The sequence below is a fragment of the Orbicella faveolata genome, unplaced genomic scaffold, assembly GCF_042242905.1.
Source record: "Orbicella faveolata isolate gen_17 unplaced genomic scaffold, um_ofav_v1 contig_48, whole genome shotgun sequence".
Taxonomy (NCBI): Eukaryota; Metazoa; Cnidaria; class Anthozoa; order Scleractinia; family Merulinidae; genus Orbicella; species Orbicella faveolata.
The window spans coordinates 4,172,787-4,190,675 of NW_028301578.1; the positions used below are offsets into that span (position 1 = coordinate 4,172,787).

The following is a 17,889-nucleotide window of genomic DNA, read 5'->3' on the forward strand; positions in this document are numbered from 1 at the left end:
CCGGCCGAAGCTAAATATATTCTTATTTTTCCGCCGATTTTAGGCTGAAAATATTCTTGTGAATATTCTTAGATCATAGCGTATGACACTGCTGCTTTTGAATATATTTGGTGTCACGATGGTGTTGAAGTAATTTTGGAGCCAGCCTGCAGGTATTTAAGCCTGATATAACGCATATAACGTCTTACCGAAATGTTATTAGCATCGAACATACGGCTGGTGCTGTTTTTGTCGCTTTTTGGCTAGTTTTGACGTCTAGAGAAAGGAAGAATTTTATACGGTTTAGTTGAAAGCATATAATTGTACTGTATTTAGAAATTTTCATCACACAAATTTATATTCTTTCCAAAATCCCAGCCTCGGATTTATTTCTAAGATATTCTTAAAATTTCGCAAATTTTAGCCTCGATATTCTTATAAAATATGTTCTTATACAAGAAAGAAAGAGTGTAATGCTAGTGAATACTCGCGTCTGATGAAATAAAATTGTAAAAAAAAAAATGTTTTGAAAATTTTGTGGCACGCCACTTCCTCAGAATTGTACCAGTCTACTTATTTGCGTGTTGATGAGTCCATTTTGGTAGAGTAAAATAAAGGCAGTGATAAGTTCTTAACCTAAGGCACAAATTTTTAAAAGGCAGAAGTAATGTGTTTTAATTAAATTCTTTTTAATTTCTGATGTATACTCAATGGGGTGCAACTAGATTAAAGTAAAACGCTTATTGGTTAAAGGTAATGATGAATTTATCAATTAAAAGTGACCTGTTTTCCTTCCTAATGCGGTAAAGTTATTCCGAAGCAATAGTGACAATGAATATTAACAGTTTATAACAAAAGAAAAAACACGGTTTCGGACTTTACCATTGCAGGTATGGAGCCAGAGTGTTTTCAATGTTCACCGCGCAAATATAATATTCGAGATCATCTCGTGGAGGAAATCCCAATGTTGGGTGTAGTCTGATTTGTCCTTCTCCTTGTTTGGTGTATTTAAGGTTACCGGGCAAGCCGGCTGTAATTGATCACGGCAATGCCCGTCTGACGTAATTTGTGTAAAGATCCACACAATGCGGAACACGTAATCCCAAAGGAATCTAGCTGTGGCGGCGTAATGGCTTTGAACTGCGATTTAAGAACTTAATGTACTTAATTCCAAATGGTGTTTTAAACAGTGACATTGTGTACATTATATAGTAAGTGACTTTCTTGCCAACCTTGAAGTACGAGCGTATTTTTGACCAACAGAGGCGTAATAAATATACGTATTTTTGGCACAACTGAACAAAAATGGCAAAGATATGTAAATACGAGAGCTATGTTATATTTCTGCAGGGACACGATGGACGAAAGTGAAAAAAAAAATATCCGTATTGAAGGAGATTCTACCATGTTTAAGAATATTCGGCAAAATAATTCGCTTAAGGCTTTTCGGCACAGAAAAAAACAGGATGTTATAAGAGTTGCTCAAGCAGGAGGTCAGACTTTTTAATGTAAAGATAGCAAAACTAGACGACCTAATTTTCATTACTAACAATTACTAACTTTACATTACCAACTGGGCGTTCACTGAATGGATCAGAATTAAAAGTAAAGCCGTGTCCCTTCCCCCACCCCCACCCCCCCCCCTTCCCTGTGATTCAGCCTTTCGTCAAGCTGTTCCCAGCAGTAAATTGACCTTCCTTTCAAGATTAATGCATCTCGGCTGCTGTATGTATGATGTGGTAGTTATGGTTAGGAAAAAAATAGCAATAGTAAGAATAAGAATTGAGTGAAATTAAAATACTCAGGTTGGTGCAGATGCAATACATACACTAATTCGGTAGTTTAATACATGATTGATAACATATCGAGTAACGACAAAATCTTTTCGACGAACGCAAACTAAATACATTTAAGGTACCTGCTCATCGACTAAGGAAGAAAGAGTCAGTTATTTTGTGTGTGTTTTCTTTGTTTGTTTTTTGTTGTTGTTGTTGTTGTTGTTTTTGTTGTTGTTGTTTTTGTTTCTCTTCTTTCTTTCTTTATTATTTAGCCTTAAGCTAAATCCACTGAAGGGAAGCAAAGAAAATAAACATTAGAACTCATCAAAAACCTTGACAGACCATTTTAATTTGATCGTAGACACCCAAAATAACACTCTGATTAAGATAAAGTGGTTGCCACACGCTGCTGTTTTCACCATAAAAAAGTGCAATAGAGCGTAAAGATAAATATTATTTTCTGTTTTCGGCTTCTTTCCTTTAATTTAATATTCATATCTGTCCCTTTGTAAAGCGTGCAACTGTGAAATGCCAGCGCTCAAGACTTGTGATAGCTTGCAGTGTTGTTCAAGGCGAGGGAGTACACGGAAGTTGTTGCAATATTTTATAACGCTGTTACAAATTTAGAAATAAATGACGATAATTTTTCAGCTCTAGCAACAATAACATTTAGGAGCTTTGTTAGCCTCATGTTTAAAAGCTTTCAAATTATTTGGTTCACCACACTACCCATTTATCTCTCTAGATATTTCCGTTTTTTTTTGTGTTACGATTTTTTGTGGATTTCTTTTCTTCAGGAACTGTTCACTCCAGTACAGCCTCTCGGGTATATTTTTGTGCCACGAGAACTGCCTTAGAAACTGTGTCTAAAGTTACACTTAATCCTACAAAGTTTTAGAGAATTAGTCTGTATTCTTAACGTTTGCCGTGATTCTTTTATTTGGGGTTTTAAAGGTGTGGTACAGGAGTATAATAAAATCACGGTGACTCATGGTCCACTATATGAGAAAGTGGTTCTCTCGATGTCATTCACCTTGAAGACTATATTTATTACTGAGTGTGAAAGAAAAGTGAAAAACGTACCTTAATTCTCCTTTTCAACGAAGACAAATTGATATGGAAGTGGCGCTAACAAGAGTGGTGATATTAGCAACTCACAGCCATTCTTATTAGAATCATTTCGGCGGAGGCGTGATATTTGTTTATACTAATTTTGTCTACCACAAATTGCATTTTGTCTTCAAGGAAATGTTGTTTTTCGTCGAGGACACAGCAAGATTATTGAATATCATGCGTTTAGATATTTTCCTGCTATTTATAAATCCTTCAAGTTTTGCTTAGAAGCACCGTTATTAAAACCAATCCTTCATACTACATGATTCTCCATGTCAGTTCGAGTCTTCATGTCAGTATTCACTGACATGTCACCAAAGTCGCCCATCAGTCATAATGATAAGCGTAAGCCTTTCAGTAAATCAGCGAAAATATACATAGGAAAGAAATGGTTTGACGTAGGTCTTATCTGTTCTCCAATAATCTCTTCTTAATAGAATATTTAAATAATTTATTTTAGGGAAAACCTTAACAAACGAGGAAGTTAAACGGGCTTACATTAAATTCAGTTCACGCAATCATATAATTACAAGAACTGTATGAAACAAGCTCTATTTCTCTTCTGGTTCACGTGGTGGTGGATTTTATTTTATCCGTAGCCATTTTAATGCCAGTTTTTTCTTGGTCGAACAAACTGATATCAGGATACTCGACGTCTATCAAAAGCACGAAAAATGTCAAAAATAGGAAGATTAGTTACAGAACAGCTTCGGTTCGCTTTTACGCAATTGTTTCTAATATGGAGCAATTGAAATGCCTAAATCAACTAAAAAAATGAAACGCTGAATTGAGTGAACTGCTTTTACCACAGGAAGTGTTATCCTAGCTAAGTGCTCCAGTTCGTAACTTGCCCTTTTATCTTCCTTAAAGTTGCTATACAGAAAAGGTATCAAGATGTTAGACAGAAATGAGTGAATTGCTTTTACCACACGAAATGCTATCCTACCTAACTTCTCCAGTTTGCCATATCTTCTTTTTGATCTTGCTTAAAAGTGTTATCGGAGAAACTACTAACTACTGTACTTAATTTTCTTGTAAAAAGTGGTCACAGACAATGATAAGAATTGGTAATTGACAACAACCTAGGCAGAAGAAAGAACTGGCCATTTTTTTTTTTTTTTTTTTTTTTTTTTACAAGAGACTCATTTTAAAGAGAAATTTTCTTCAGACTTACCATGTACTCATATCAAGTTGCACTGCCGCTCAAATGCCTCTACATAAGAAAATGCAGAGACAAAATGACTTAATTCGCAAAGCCTGTTGTGGCTAGACTTGCTCTGGTTCCGAAATTAAGCGCATAAATACAGCTGAGGCTAACAACAAAGCTACTGAAAGTAAGAAAAAAGAAAAGATAGCGATCATAGCGTAACAAAATAAAATTCTCGTACCTCCAATCAGCTTGTTCGAGATGATTGAACAGGCATCAAGCCGATGCTTAAGGATGATCTAGCTCCAAGTGTGGCGTACGATGATAAAAGTGATGAGTGATGTTACAAAGACCTGATTATTTTAATTAAAACTTCATTTCCTACAATAAAGCTTGACTTTCTGAAACGCAAACTTGATTTTTTGAAACTCAGACTGCATTCAGTAAAACGGAAATTTGATTGCTAGAAGCGTAAACTTTAGACGCATACTTAATTCTTTGAAATACAAACTTAGTTCTTTCAAATGCATGGGAAGAACAGCTGTTCTGGTGATTCCTTGACGGGCAAACTTGATTCTTTGCTGAAACACAAACATGGTTCTTTTACGCGCAGATTTGTTTCTGTTAAGCCCATGGAAAAAAAACAGCTGTGAGCAACCTTAAAAAGCAAATCTTTATGCTCACCGACTCGCCCAATCACCAAAGATAAGCCCCAACAGAATGGCTTATTTCATGTGGGCGACTATCTCAGAATACCCGGCTGTTTCTAGTAGGCTATACCTGTTATTATTGTTATGTTCCGTGACGATAACCAGTAGCTTTCTACGCTCTTAATTCCATTTCCTTTCAGACGTTTTGTTTTGTTTTGTTTTGTTTTTTTCCTACTTTGGCTGTTCGTTTGATATTAAATGCAAAGTGAAATGTCTCAAGAGGCGCGAACGTCTAAACAGAGCTAGATGATAGGCATCAGCCAGTTGTCAATTCGTAATGCAACTAACCTAATCAATACCACAACGGCACATTATTAGCATTCTTAGTAGTATTTGCCATCAGGATTCTGTTTTACTCATTTTTGAAGTTTCCTGCTCCTTTTAAGTCTTTTGAGGTTTCTTGCTTTCTCGTGGACATTTGCAGTCAAATATTTGAAACTCGTCGCAACTACGAGTTCCCTTCGCAAATAAAATTCAATATTTGTTAATTAGCCATGCTCTAAACGAGCAAGGGACTGGGTACGAATATTTAAAATCGACACCTCTCACCCTAAACGATACAACACTCTCATTAATAACAGCTTTTCAAAAGCGTATTGCATCTTTGTATTTGCACTAAAAAATACAGACATTTGGTAAGCGTACTAACGTTTGCATGTTCTTTTAGATCACAGGCTCAGTTTTTCAAATTAATCGATTTTCAATATTTATACCCAGTCCCTTGCTCGTTTAGAACATTTCTGATTAAATTACAGCAAATAATCGACAAGGGGTAGCCGAGTGGAGTCACAGACTGCTTTGAAAATATTATGACGAAATTTAACATCAATATCTTCAATGTCACGCGCTCAGCAGCAGAGCTGTATGAACCCTGAATCGGCAAACTCTATCAATTGCTGGGAATTGCCTTGGTATTTAACTCGATGGAAAACTGCATCGAGGGGAAGGAGAAAACGGAACCGTTTTTATCATTATTGCCAAAATTCCCATATAGAGCTGTTTTCAACTGAGTGTCGTAAAACGGAAATCAAACCAACTACTTACCAGTTGGACTACTCAGCCAATCTCGAACCGTAGTAAAACCAAAACCCAAACCGAAATTAAAGATATTGTCTCATTACCATTCGACACTCAAAATGAAACGTTCTGTTGTCTTTTTCTTTAAATTAGTTTCGGCCGTCAATTGAAAACCGCTCTAAGGTGTAATATTAATTACTACTAGCTCCTCCTATTAAGACGCTGACTGTCCTGTGGTTTAAGCGATTATGAGGACGAATAGCACCAGAAAGCTTATTTACCGGTAATTGAACGTAGGCGGAGATTCAGGAGAACCTTATAGGGAGCGTTCACGATTGGCTGGAAAAGTGCCTCTCTCCACCCAGGTGTATAAATGAGTACTGGCGAACTTAATGCTGGGGGTAACCCTGCGATGGACTAGCATCCCATCCAGGGGAGTAGAAATACTCCTAGTCGCTTCATGCTACAGAAACCGGGATAAGCTCCGGCCTGATGGGTCACTTGGTTCGCATGCAGACTTTGCCTTTACTTCTACGGTTAGGCCTGCCGTCTACACTAATCCGTCACGAAAACGAAACTTTTCGCTGAACGCTCTTCAAAAAGGAGGAATTTGAAAACGCCCGCTTTTCAATAATAAAGTGTATTATCGTTTGTCTCACGATGTAGTCACTTGAGATGTAGATCGCGACGTTTCGACTGCTTACTGCTAGTCTTCTTCAGGCGATAAGGTCGACTGATTGCACGGTATCATTTATATCACAAAGGTCGGCTGTGATTGATGCATTTCGATCCTCCTATTGTTCCATTACTCCGGCGAGTAGCTGTTCCCTCAGTGGTCCGCTGTTGTACCGTGCCTTTGTGATCTTCTGTACAAAAGAGGAGGGATATCCGTTAGAAACAAGTACAGATGACAGATGTTTCTTCTCTCCTGCGATTACTGATGGTTTGGTGACGAGACGTTTAGCCCGGTCGTACAGACACTTCACAATACCGCGCTTTACTGAACGAGGGTGGTGTGAATCATACGCTAGGTACTGATCAGTATGTGTTGGTTTCCTGTAGACACTGGTGGTAAGGCGGCCATCAGGTTCTCTGTAAACTGACGTGTCGAGAAAGGCGATCTTGTTGTTGTTCTCGATCTCCATGGTGAAACGGATTGATGGTTGTTGACTGTTCAGGTGTTGCAGGAAGACGTCAACTCTATCCCGAACAGTCAACAACCATCAATCCGTTTCACCATGGAGATCGAGAACAACAACAAGATCGCCTTTCTCGACACGTCAGTTTACAGAGAACCTGATGGCCGCCTTACCACCAGTGTCTACAGGAAACCAACACATACTGATCAGTACCTAGCGTATGATTCACACCACCCTCGTTCAGTAAAGCGCGGTATTGTGAAGTGTCTGTACGCCCGGGCTAAACGTCTCGTCGCCAAACCATCAGTAATCGCTGGAGAGAAGAAACATCTGTCATCTGTACTTGTTTCTAACGGATATCCCTCCTCTTTTGTACAGAAGATCACAAAGGCACGGACAGCCCCAAGAAGAGAGCCTGTCGCGGAATTTAAATCCACCGCCGTTTTACCTTATGTCCAAGGAGTTTCGGAGTCTCTCCGCCGCTGCCTAGAACAACAAGGCATTCGCACCGTCTTTAAGTCCGACACGACACTTCGGTCACACTTAGTGCGACCAAAGGACACCGTCAACCCGGCTAAACAAGATGGTGTTGTCTACAGGATTCCCTGTGAGTGCGGCAAAGTCTACATCGGGGAAACAGGGAGATCTATACAGGAGAGGATCAAAGAACACGACAGGGATATACGTCTCGCCCGAACCCAGACCTCCGCCGTTTCTGAACACACCCACGAGACCGGCCACTATCCTATCTGGAATGAGGTCAAGTTTATTGATCGAGATCCTCACTAGTACACACGTAGGGTCAAGGAAGCTATTCACATAAGACTTCACCCCAACAACATCAACAGGGATAGTGGAATTGAAATTCCTGAAGCATGGATACCCACGATCAAGAAACACAACAACAGGAGAACGGTACAATAGCGGACCACTGAGGGAACAGCTACTCGCCGGAGTAATGGAACAATAGGAGGATCGAAATGCACCAATCACAGCCGACCTTTGTGATATAAATGATACCGTGCAATCAGTCGACCTTATCGCCTGAAGAATACTAGAAGTAAGCAGTCGAAACGTCGCGATCTACATCTCAAGTGACTACATCGTGAGACAAACGATAATACACTTTATTATTGCATCTACCACGATGAATAACAACAACCTTTTCCTCGACATCGCCCGCTTTTCGTTTTCGGACCTTTCCGAAAACAATGGCGTCACGATAATCTCGTGATTTCCCCGACTGAATTTTCCACAAACACAAAACCAAAATAGCCGGTAACTGTTACGTTTTTAAGTTACTCAGGCGTAGTGTGGCCGGAAAATATTTGATGGGCGATTTTCAGAGTAAATTTTCCGCGCTTTCAACTTCCTCCGGCGTAGTGTGGACGGAGCCTTAAGATTAACAGAAAGAAGCGAGCAACAGCGTAATACTATGGACCTAGATTAACAGTACAGCTCGACAGACGGTCGCCTTCATAATAAAACGTTAATAAAAGAGATGTTATTAAAATAGGAACAGTTTGCGGTTATTGATATTAGATCGGCTAGCTTTGTTATCTTTTATAAAAAGTCTGATTTCTTGTAACTGTAAACAAGTTAATTATAACATCTTGTTTTACTGTGCTGAAAAGAAAGTGAAATATTAAGGCGGATTTTTTAGTATTGTTAAATCTTCTTCACTAAGTAGAAAAAAAGTATGATTTAACAAATTAAAGGCATTTTTCTTTTCACCTTCAGTCATCGTGTCTCTACAGCTAATATTATGAAGCGCCCTCTTTACACCTTAGCCATTTGTGTTTGTGCACCCAAGTTTTACCGACACATTTCCAAGTTCTGAAGCTTGCCAAGTCCGCATACCTATATTTATTACCCCGCTGTTTTTCACGAATAAACGTCAATTTCATGGCTGTCAAGAAGGTGGCTTACTATATAAACAACGTCGATCTTTATAGAATTCTAGTACGAAAGAAGTTAGTTCTTATGATAGCAGTTCAAAGCCGCTTCGCCGCCATTACTCGTCCGGTTCCTTTACAAGTAGTGCAGCCATTCTGTGGATCTTACTCAGCGCCAATAGAAGGACGTCAGACGAGCATTTTCGTAGATCAATTCTATTTATGCAATCTCGGCAACCTTAAAATACACTAATATATATGCAAATTAATGTAAATCAGATTACACACAAAATTAATCACCAGACATCAGGTGGTTTAGTTTGCGCAGTGAACGCTGAAAACACTGAGTTGCCGAAACTTGAAAGGCAAAGTTCTCAATCTTAATTTTGATTTATTTTTTGAAAGTTATTATGCAATTTTTTACCTCAATAAGAGAGCATTTGTTTTAAACTTTTATAATTCTTTATTACCTCTTTGTGGATTAACATTCTAATTTAGTCACACCTTCGTGAGTGTATATCAAAAACAGTAAAATTAATGTCATCTTATCTACGTTTCGAAGACTGGGTTATACAGAACCGACTTTTAATTATGACGTAGGGTTCTTTCAGCGTAAGTTCACTGCCTTATATCGACTTTATGTTATACTTTTACAAACCACACGATGAATTTGAACTTCATATCTTATATTAGAAGACGAAACACGTTTCGAATGAAACATCATACATTGTCAATTGCACAAGAATGACATGTTATATTTTTACAACGATCCTCAACCCACGAAGCTCGAAAACTTAAATTACCGAGGTTTGAGTCGCGTCCCGTTCGAATTTCGAGTCTATTTGAGTACCAAATGCTGTGTTCCTGGAAAGAGTTTTAAAGTAGTTACAGACTATTTTAATTATATTTTTAAACTTAGCAAAGTTTTCGAGTTTTGGAATTTTAACAATGTTTTTAAAAGCTTTTCAAAATACATTTCGAATTTTGTTTCAATAGTGCTTTAAACAGGTTTAAACACCATTAAAATCAGTCGAAAACTACGTTAAAAATACACTTTTTGACCTATTTTTAATCTATTTCATAAAATAGGTTAAAAACAGTTTTTAAAAATAGTATTTAAGTACATTTAAAATAGTGTTTGGTTTGGTATAGTACGCCAAGAGTACTGATAAGCACTGTACTGTATTTATTTCGGCATGAAGTCATACGGACAAGAGTAACAAGACCGCTGTTTCGCGCCGCTGTGTATTGTCCTCTACTCCTCTACTTACAAACCTTTTCGCAGCAAACTTTAAAAAATCTAGCGTCCTATACGCAAGTCTTAACTCTGCAGATTACAAAACAACACAAGACTGAAGCAGTCATTTTGTATTGTTTAACTCTCGGGTGTATCATAAAGGGAAAATTCTCAGTAATTCCTTCTTTTCTCTCTCTCTCTATTTTTTTTACGGCGAAGCGTTGAATAGGGTTTTCCTCGTTAGTTCGGTGTGATCTAGAGCATGATCTTTTGATATACAATATGAATGAAAAGACAAAACAAAAACAAAACAAAATTTTAAAAGTATTATTAAATTCTCTCAACACTAACTGATAAATTGGAAAACGACAGGATGAGATGTTTGGAAACGGCGCAATGTGGGCTGCCACGTACCAATGAAACGACTTTTCGAAAACGCTCTTGAACAGTGGAATTTAACGCGGGCTAAATTAAGAGGTAGTAAATGGTAAATGCAATACTTCGCGAGAAGGCAAGATCAGCGTTTTTCTTTACATGCCCAGACATTTTGACTTTTAAATTAGGAGACTTCAACTTATTCTAATGTTCAAACTCTCAGATGTCAGTTATAAAAACAAACAAAAAAAATCGGGACTTAGACATTCTTTTCGCCTTGCAAAAAATGAGACTCCGAGAGAGCTTCGTGAATAAAACCGCGACTGCGAGACGCACATAACTGCTAAAAAACGGAATGCGAGACCCGTAAAATTCGACGAAAAGTTTGCAAGGCCCGTGGTTTTTGAAGGACCCGATTCGCCACCGTTAAATTAATGTGGGTATCCTCTAACGCGCATGAATTAAGCGTTTCCGTGGTTTAGTGTAAGGCGATCCAGGTCTTATGGAGGGGAAAAAAGTTGTTTTTCCAAATTTATAGGGATGGTAACGTGGTAGAATTATCCAGTGGGATAAAAAGACAAGGTGTTTCGTTTGCCACCAACTCATGGGAAATTAGTAATTAATTAAAGCTCAAATTGTCTTCATCAGTAAGATCTGTCGTCTTAATGGCCCGCAATATAGTTTTGTGTATATCTTAGCACTTAGATAGAGCTGTAACGATATCAGTTAACCAAGCTTTACCAAGCTCAAAGCAAATGCTTAATTGCTACGGGAAGTCTTAACTCAGTTGTAAGGAATTACAACTTTAACCTCAGTAGCCGAAATATTTCCTGTGTCGATTAACTAACATATCAGTTCGCGTAAACATGAAAACATGACGTATTTTCGACCCCAATGAGTGAAAATGAGTCAATAGATCGACAAATGAACATGAATAACATGTAGGAAATGATGAGTGAAAAAGAGACGCTATATTTGGTTAATAGTACGTCGGTGGAGAATCAGGATGTCTACAGAAAGGCCTGTCTTCTTAATGGCCGACAACGAAGTCTTGTGCACGTCTTGGCACTTGGAAGGGGCTGTGACTATATCAGTTTACAAACTTTAGTGTAGAAAAGGAAGAAATAGGGTTACTTTTGGAATTTCGACTGGTTTCTTCTATTGTGAGCTTAAGAATAGGACGATAAAAATGGAGAAAAAATAACTCAAAAAAATCCATTTAGTCATTTCATTTATTTATTTGCATATCTGATTAAAGCCGAGCAATTCCAGCACTTATTCTTGTAAACTTTCGGTTTAATGAAAGGTTTTCTGTCTATATATCTTCCCAGAAGTTTTAGAGAAATTCTTATTTTTGCGAAAGTTTGGAAGTTATCACTCACAAAGCGCAATTCAGAATTTAACTTTCAGTTGAGAAGTGGTGCACTTTGTAACTGAAAGCTGAAATTTGAGATCTGTAAATTTTTCGATAGCTTATGGTCTAAAGGTTTAGCTCCTACACTCCCAGCCTAATATGACGCCCATATTGTCTTAGAGAAATGCTATTACCATCAAACATACGGCTAGTGCTGTTTTTGTTGCTTTATGGCTGATTTTGACGCTTAGAGAAAGTTAGAATTTTATACGATTTATTTTAAAATATAAAATCTTTCAACACACGAAATTATGTTTCAATATCTCAGCCTCGGGTTTATTCTAAAAATATTCTGAAAATTTCGTAAATTTCAGCCTCGATATTTTTATAAAATAAATTGTTATATTAATATATAAAAAAGAGGGTAACTTGGAATTTCCCGAAAATTTCTTGTTAAATGAGGTTCTAGCACAAAATCAACACTTTAGCAAGTTTGTTTCATTAACATAACAAGCGACAAATGAATATAAATTTTAGCAAGATCTCTAGCTGAAGCTCAGTTGCGATATATGTCAATTCGGAAAATTACAGTAACACGGAGATACTGTTATAACGAGGCTCTGAGCAAAGAAATGAAGAATTAAACCTACGTACCTTGAAAATTTTAAATACGAGGCGCAATGCCAAGGCTGTTCTTAGAGAGGAGATGCCTGCCTTTCGTGTGTTAGCATAGACAGCAAAACTGTCGTAAAACCCATTACACCGGCGGTAACGATGTTCAAAGCTCGATCAATTAATTTGATAAGCAGCGCTCTGTATTATTTTCATTAAATTTTTACATTACGTATGGAGACGTCATTTGTTTCACAGTGGTCAGTTATTTGAGACAACTGCTGGATCTGTAATTTATCAAAGTAGATTCAATTTTTATTTTTAGTTCATTAGTGCGATTGTAACTAATGTAGAATGGTAGCTGTTAGTAGAAGTAATTAACCCGAGGGAAACCGACAGCGTCTGCTAATGGACTCAGTTAGCTTTTAAACAGTTCTGAGAACTCCCTTAACTTTGTTTAGTTTTAGTAGCCTTTGGTTTAGCTCTTGGGTCCCGTCCACACTACGCCAGAGAAACAGTTTGAAAAAATCGCAACAATCGACGGTCATTTTGGATTTGTGTTCGAGTAAAACGTTGGCTGGGAATCACATGTTTATAACGCTGTCGTCGATTTCGAAAAGATCCGTTTTCAAAATTTTTTCCTTCCACATAAACCGCGAAGCCGGCATTTTCAAATATTCCACCGTTTTCGTGACGGATTATTGTGGATGGTAAGCCAAACCGTAGAAATAAAGCTGCGTTCTTAAATTTTTCCGTCGCAGTATGGATGGGGCCGAAACTTTCTTCAGCGCTAATGCATCTGCCTATCAAAGGGCGTTTTGGCAAAAGGAGTACTCTGTTCTAAATTAGATTATGATTTCAATAAACTGGAAATACGGACTCAAAATCATAAAATAATGCATGGTATATACTATAGTTTTAAACTTCCAAGAATATTCTTTTAATGAATGAAAGGAAATTTAGCTTGACAAAGATATAATTGAGGACACTTTCTACATATTAAAATACATCTTCGCTACACAGAATTAAAGCTATTTACTATTTAAACCAGCAGCAATGAATTGGCTGTCACTGAAACACTGATTATCGGCAAGAAAAGAGATTGGATAGGCTGATTTAAGCTCCCAAGATCAAGATCATGAAGTATAAACAGAAGTGCGTTTGGTCTTGGCGCACCTTAGTTTAGTTTCCGCTAATAGTTCATGCAAGTGTGGTGTTTGCGGAATAAACAGAGACTGGATTTGACAACACAACGTTTTAATCCGCCATTCTAGATGGTCTCTTCTATTCAAGCACATGGTCACTTCCAAATAAGGAAATGCCATATATGGACATAAACTACATCCCTCCCTAACTTAATAAAGAGCTCCACAAAGTCTAATAAAAAAAACATATGAACTAATCTTGGCTCTTTCAGTTCAATGTCTCAAAACAAATGAATAAAATGTCGACAATTGATACACGATAAACAGTCTTTAGAGTTCAGTCACTTTTGGCAAATAAAGTCCTTCATCCACTTAGGGCTCTCTCTTTTTCTGACTGGACGACTATCTGGCTTTTCTGGAACTGCAGAAGGTACAGTTTGTCTTTGGGAATCCGGCTGAATTCCATCCATCGAATCTTGCTCGAAACTAGCTCCTTCTTTGGGTGTGTCAGTTGTTTTTGACGGAGCCGGGGGCTCAGTTCCTGAAGCACCTGGGTCTACAAACTTCTTCATGTGACCAGTATTCCTCATTTTACTTTTGCCAGAAGAATTCTCAATGATAACTGCATTTCCATTCTTCTCTACTACTCGATACGGCTCGAGCTCAAATGTTGGTGACAACTTGTTCTCGCGGTTCTGACGTAGCAGGATCATGTCGCCCTCTGCAATGTCACTTGTTGTGGCATGTCTCTTCGAGTCACCATACTCTTTCTCTCTTAGCTTCCTGCGAGCATACCTTTCTCTGAGAAGAATTTGCCACTCTGCTTCAGTAGCCTGATCACGAGAAGGTTTAACCTGTGGCAACTTATCTCTTAACTTTCTGCCCATAAGGAGCTCAGCTGGAGATAGTGAAGTGACTGTATGGGGAGTGCTGCGATACTGGAAAAGAAAGTCTTGTACTTCTCTTTTCCAATCTTTGCCTTGTAGTTGTGCTATTCGGATTGCCTTCAGGAGGGTTTTGTTGAGCCTCTCTACTTCGCCATCACTTTGAGGCCAATACGGGATGCCCTTCTTGTGATCAATCGATAAGTACTCGAGGAATCCTTCAAATTCTCGTGAAGCAAACGGTGGACCATTATCACTTCTGAGGGTTTCAGGCAAACCATGAGTGCGAAACATGCTCTCCATGCATTTGATCACATTTCCTGCATCTGTCTTGGTCAGAAAAGCTATTTCCGACCACTTAGAATAATAGTCAACTACAACGAGCAAGTGTCCCTTCTTTGGAATCTCTAGTAAGTCCACAGCAATTTCACTCCATGGGCCTTGAGGCAGTGGTGTTGACCTTATTGGTTCTGGCTTTGGTCTGGGTCCAACCAGCTGGCATGGGTAGCAGGCTCGGATTAACTTTTCAACTTGTTTGTCAAGGTCTGGCCACCATACTTTCTCTCTTAATCGAGATTTCGTTCGCACCATCCCTTGGTGACCCTCATGAGCCAGTTGAATGGTCTGGTTCCACAACTTTTCTGGAATGACAACTTTGTTTCCTCTCATAACCAGCTGTCCCATTATCCAGAGTTCATTTCTAACAGCTTTGTAGGTTGTTCCTTGGAGTTTCGACCAATCACCAGAAGTTATGGCATGGCGAACCAGTTGCAGGGTAGGGTCTCGCTCTGATTCTCTCTCAACTTGGCGGGGTGCTAATGCTGCAGGTATGGCATCAGCAACTATGCTGCGTGCATATTCTTCTGTCTGCTTGATGGCTGCATCAGGAGTACTATCTACTGGCAATCTGCTCAATGCGTCAGCGGCGTTTTCTCTGCCAGGGATGTGTCTGATGCTAAACTTGAACTGCTGCATGTATAACAACCATCTTTCAATTCTGGCTGAAGGTGGTTTTGAATGTGGACCAAACACAGTGACCAGCGGCTTATGGTCAGTGCAAATTTCGAACTCATTTCCATGGATGTACAGGAAGAACGTCTCACAGCCCCACTTCACCGCCAGTGCCTCCCTCTCAAACTGAGAATATCTGCTCTCGGGTGGAGTTAGTTTTCGGCTAGCAAAGTGTACAGGTCTGTACAGGCCATCAGCTTGCTTTTGTTCCAAGACAGCTCCGATACCTACTGGTGAGGCGTCTGTGGTGACACGGGTCTCCGCTCCTTGTTTGAAGAATGCCATGACTGGTGCCTGCGTCAGCTGCATTTTGACTGCTTGGAAAGCCTTCTCTTCAGCAGTGCCCCATTTCCATTTGGCATGTGATTTGGTTAGATCCCACAGTGGGCTGGCAATGATCGCGAAGCTTGGAATGAACCTTGAACAATATTGTGCCAAACCAAGGAAGCTTCGCAGCTCTGACTGGTCCTTTGGTCTTGGTGCTTGCACAATGGCTTCAACTTTGTCACCAGATACTTGTAATCCCTCGTCAGTTAACACGTTACCAAGGTACTCCATGCTATTCACGCCGATCTGGCACTTTTCATAATTCAGTGTTAAGCCACTCTCTTCTAATTTCTTCATGACTTGATTCAACCTTTCGTCATGTTCTTCTTCAGAAGCGCCAACTACACGGATATCATCATGAATATTGTGAGCGCCAGGGCAATCTTTGAGTATCTGCCAGATGATGTGTTGGAACTTCTCAGTGGCCATATTGACACCAAATATCAGACGTTTGTAGCGGTAAAGACCATTAGGTCCTGCAAAAGTGGTAATGTCTCTTGACTCTGGAGCAAGTTCTACTTGGTGAAATGCCATGTTCAAATCTAACTTGGAGAACACTTTTGCCCCTGAAATTTCTTGCAGTGTCTCTTCAATGGTAGGCACAGGGTGTTTTTCTCTTAATATCGCTCGATTGGCTTGTCTCATGTCTAAGCATATGCGAACATCAGCATTTGGCTTTTCGACACTAACAAGGGGGTTAATCCAACTTGTTGGACCGTTCACTTTCTCTATCACATCAAGCTTCTCAAGTTCCTCTAGTTTGTCAACAACCTTTTGTTTCCTGCTGAACGGAATTCTTCGCATAGCTTGAGCAACTGGGGTGACACTTTCATCTACATGCAGTTTTAATTGGAAATTTCTCAATTTTCCAAGACCAGTAAACACTTGAGGGTACTTTGCCTTAAGGGCAGCCTTCTTATCAGTAACATCTTTGAGTTGACAAGCGTTCACAGAAACACCCACTTTCAAGACACCTAATTCTTCAGAAGAGCTCCTGCCCAGCAATGTGTCTGCGGAGCCTGGCATTACGAAGAACTCAGCTTTCAACGACATTTGTGTATTAGGTACACTAATGTTCAACATGCATTTTCCTCTAAGCTTTAACGGCTGCTGAGATGCATAAGCATAAACTTTCCTGTCAGTCTCTAACAACTCTAGCTTTCCATTGGACACTTTATCAAACACTTGCTCAGACATTAAGTTGCAGGTAGCACCTGAGTCTATGATGACATTGACAGGTTCACTTTCAATCATAAGAGGTAAAGTGTTTGACTCACCATCTGAGGTGCTAAAGACATAGAATCCATCATCTTTACTGACTTCGCTTCCTTCCACGTCATCTTGGTCAGGCTGGTCGCCTATGGTTCGTACGCCTTCTCGTTTTCTTCCAGATTTGCCTCTTCCTTTGCCATGTTTATCCTGTTTCGTGTGACAACAGACCTCCATGTGCCCACGTTTTCCACATTTGCTGCAAGTATGGTTACGAGAAACTTTACAATCTTTCGCCATGTGACCTGTCTTATCGCATCTCCAACATTTGCCTTGCCATGGCTGCTTGCTCTTCGCTCCTTTATCGCCCTTACTTCGGTCTTCCCAGGTACGATTCACAGTTTCTTCGCTTACAAGAACCAAGGCATCCTTATGGTGATAGGTACTCACGATTTCCAGAAGTCTGGTCAGACTAAGGTTTTCTTCGCGGTAGAATTTGCCCTTCAGTTCCTTATTCGTGATATGCGAAATCACAATATCTCTCACCTGGTTATCTTCTTCTTCACCATAGTCACAGTGTTCCGCTGAACTTTTCAAACGCGTAACGACGTTGTTGATCTTTTCGCCCGGATTCGGCTGGCTGGCAAGCAGTTTTTGTCTCGCTAGAGGTACGTTCTTCTTCACTTTGAAATGGTCCGAGAGACACTTCATCGCTTTATCGAACTCTTTGTTGTCTCCTCGCACTTCAGCTGAATACGTTTTGAAAATTTCACGGACTCCAGGTCCTGCGAGATGTAGAAGTAGAGCTCGCTTTTGCATTTTGTCTTCAACCCCCGAAGCTGCCACAAATAGTTTGAACTCAGCTTTCCCCTTGTCCCAGCGTTGAGCCAGTGTGGCTGGTTCCCCAATGCAGTCGAAGGGAGATATGCACGGTAATCCACTTAATGTGACCGCCAT

The 17,889-nt window shown here is 39.5% G+C and overlaps 1 protein-coding gene across 1 annotated transcript; it reads right to left on the minus strand.

Annotated features, from left to right (window-relative positions):
* Positions 1–16,387: 16,387 nt before the first annotated feature.
* LOC149096067 (uncharacterized) lies at positions 16,388–17,889 on the minus strand. Its single transcript, XM_089281480.1, has 2 exons — positions 16,459–17,889; positions 16,388–16,408 (listed from the first exon to the last, which is right to left on the minus strand). Exons 1-2 carry the CDS (start codon positions 17,887–17,889, stop codon positions 16,388–16,390), a joined length of 1,452 nt encoding a protein of 483 aa, XP_089137606.1.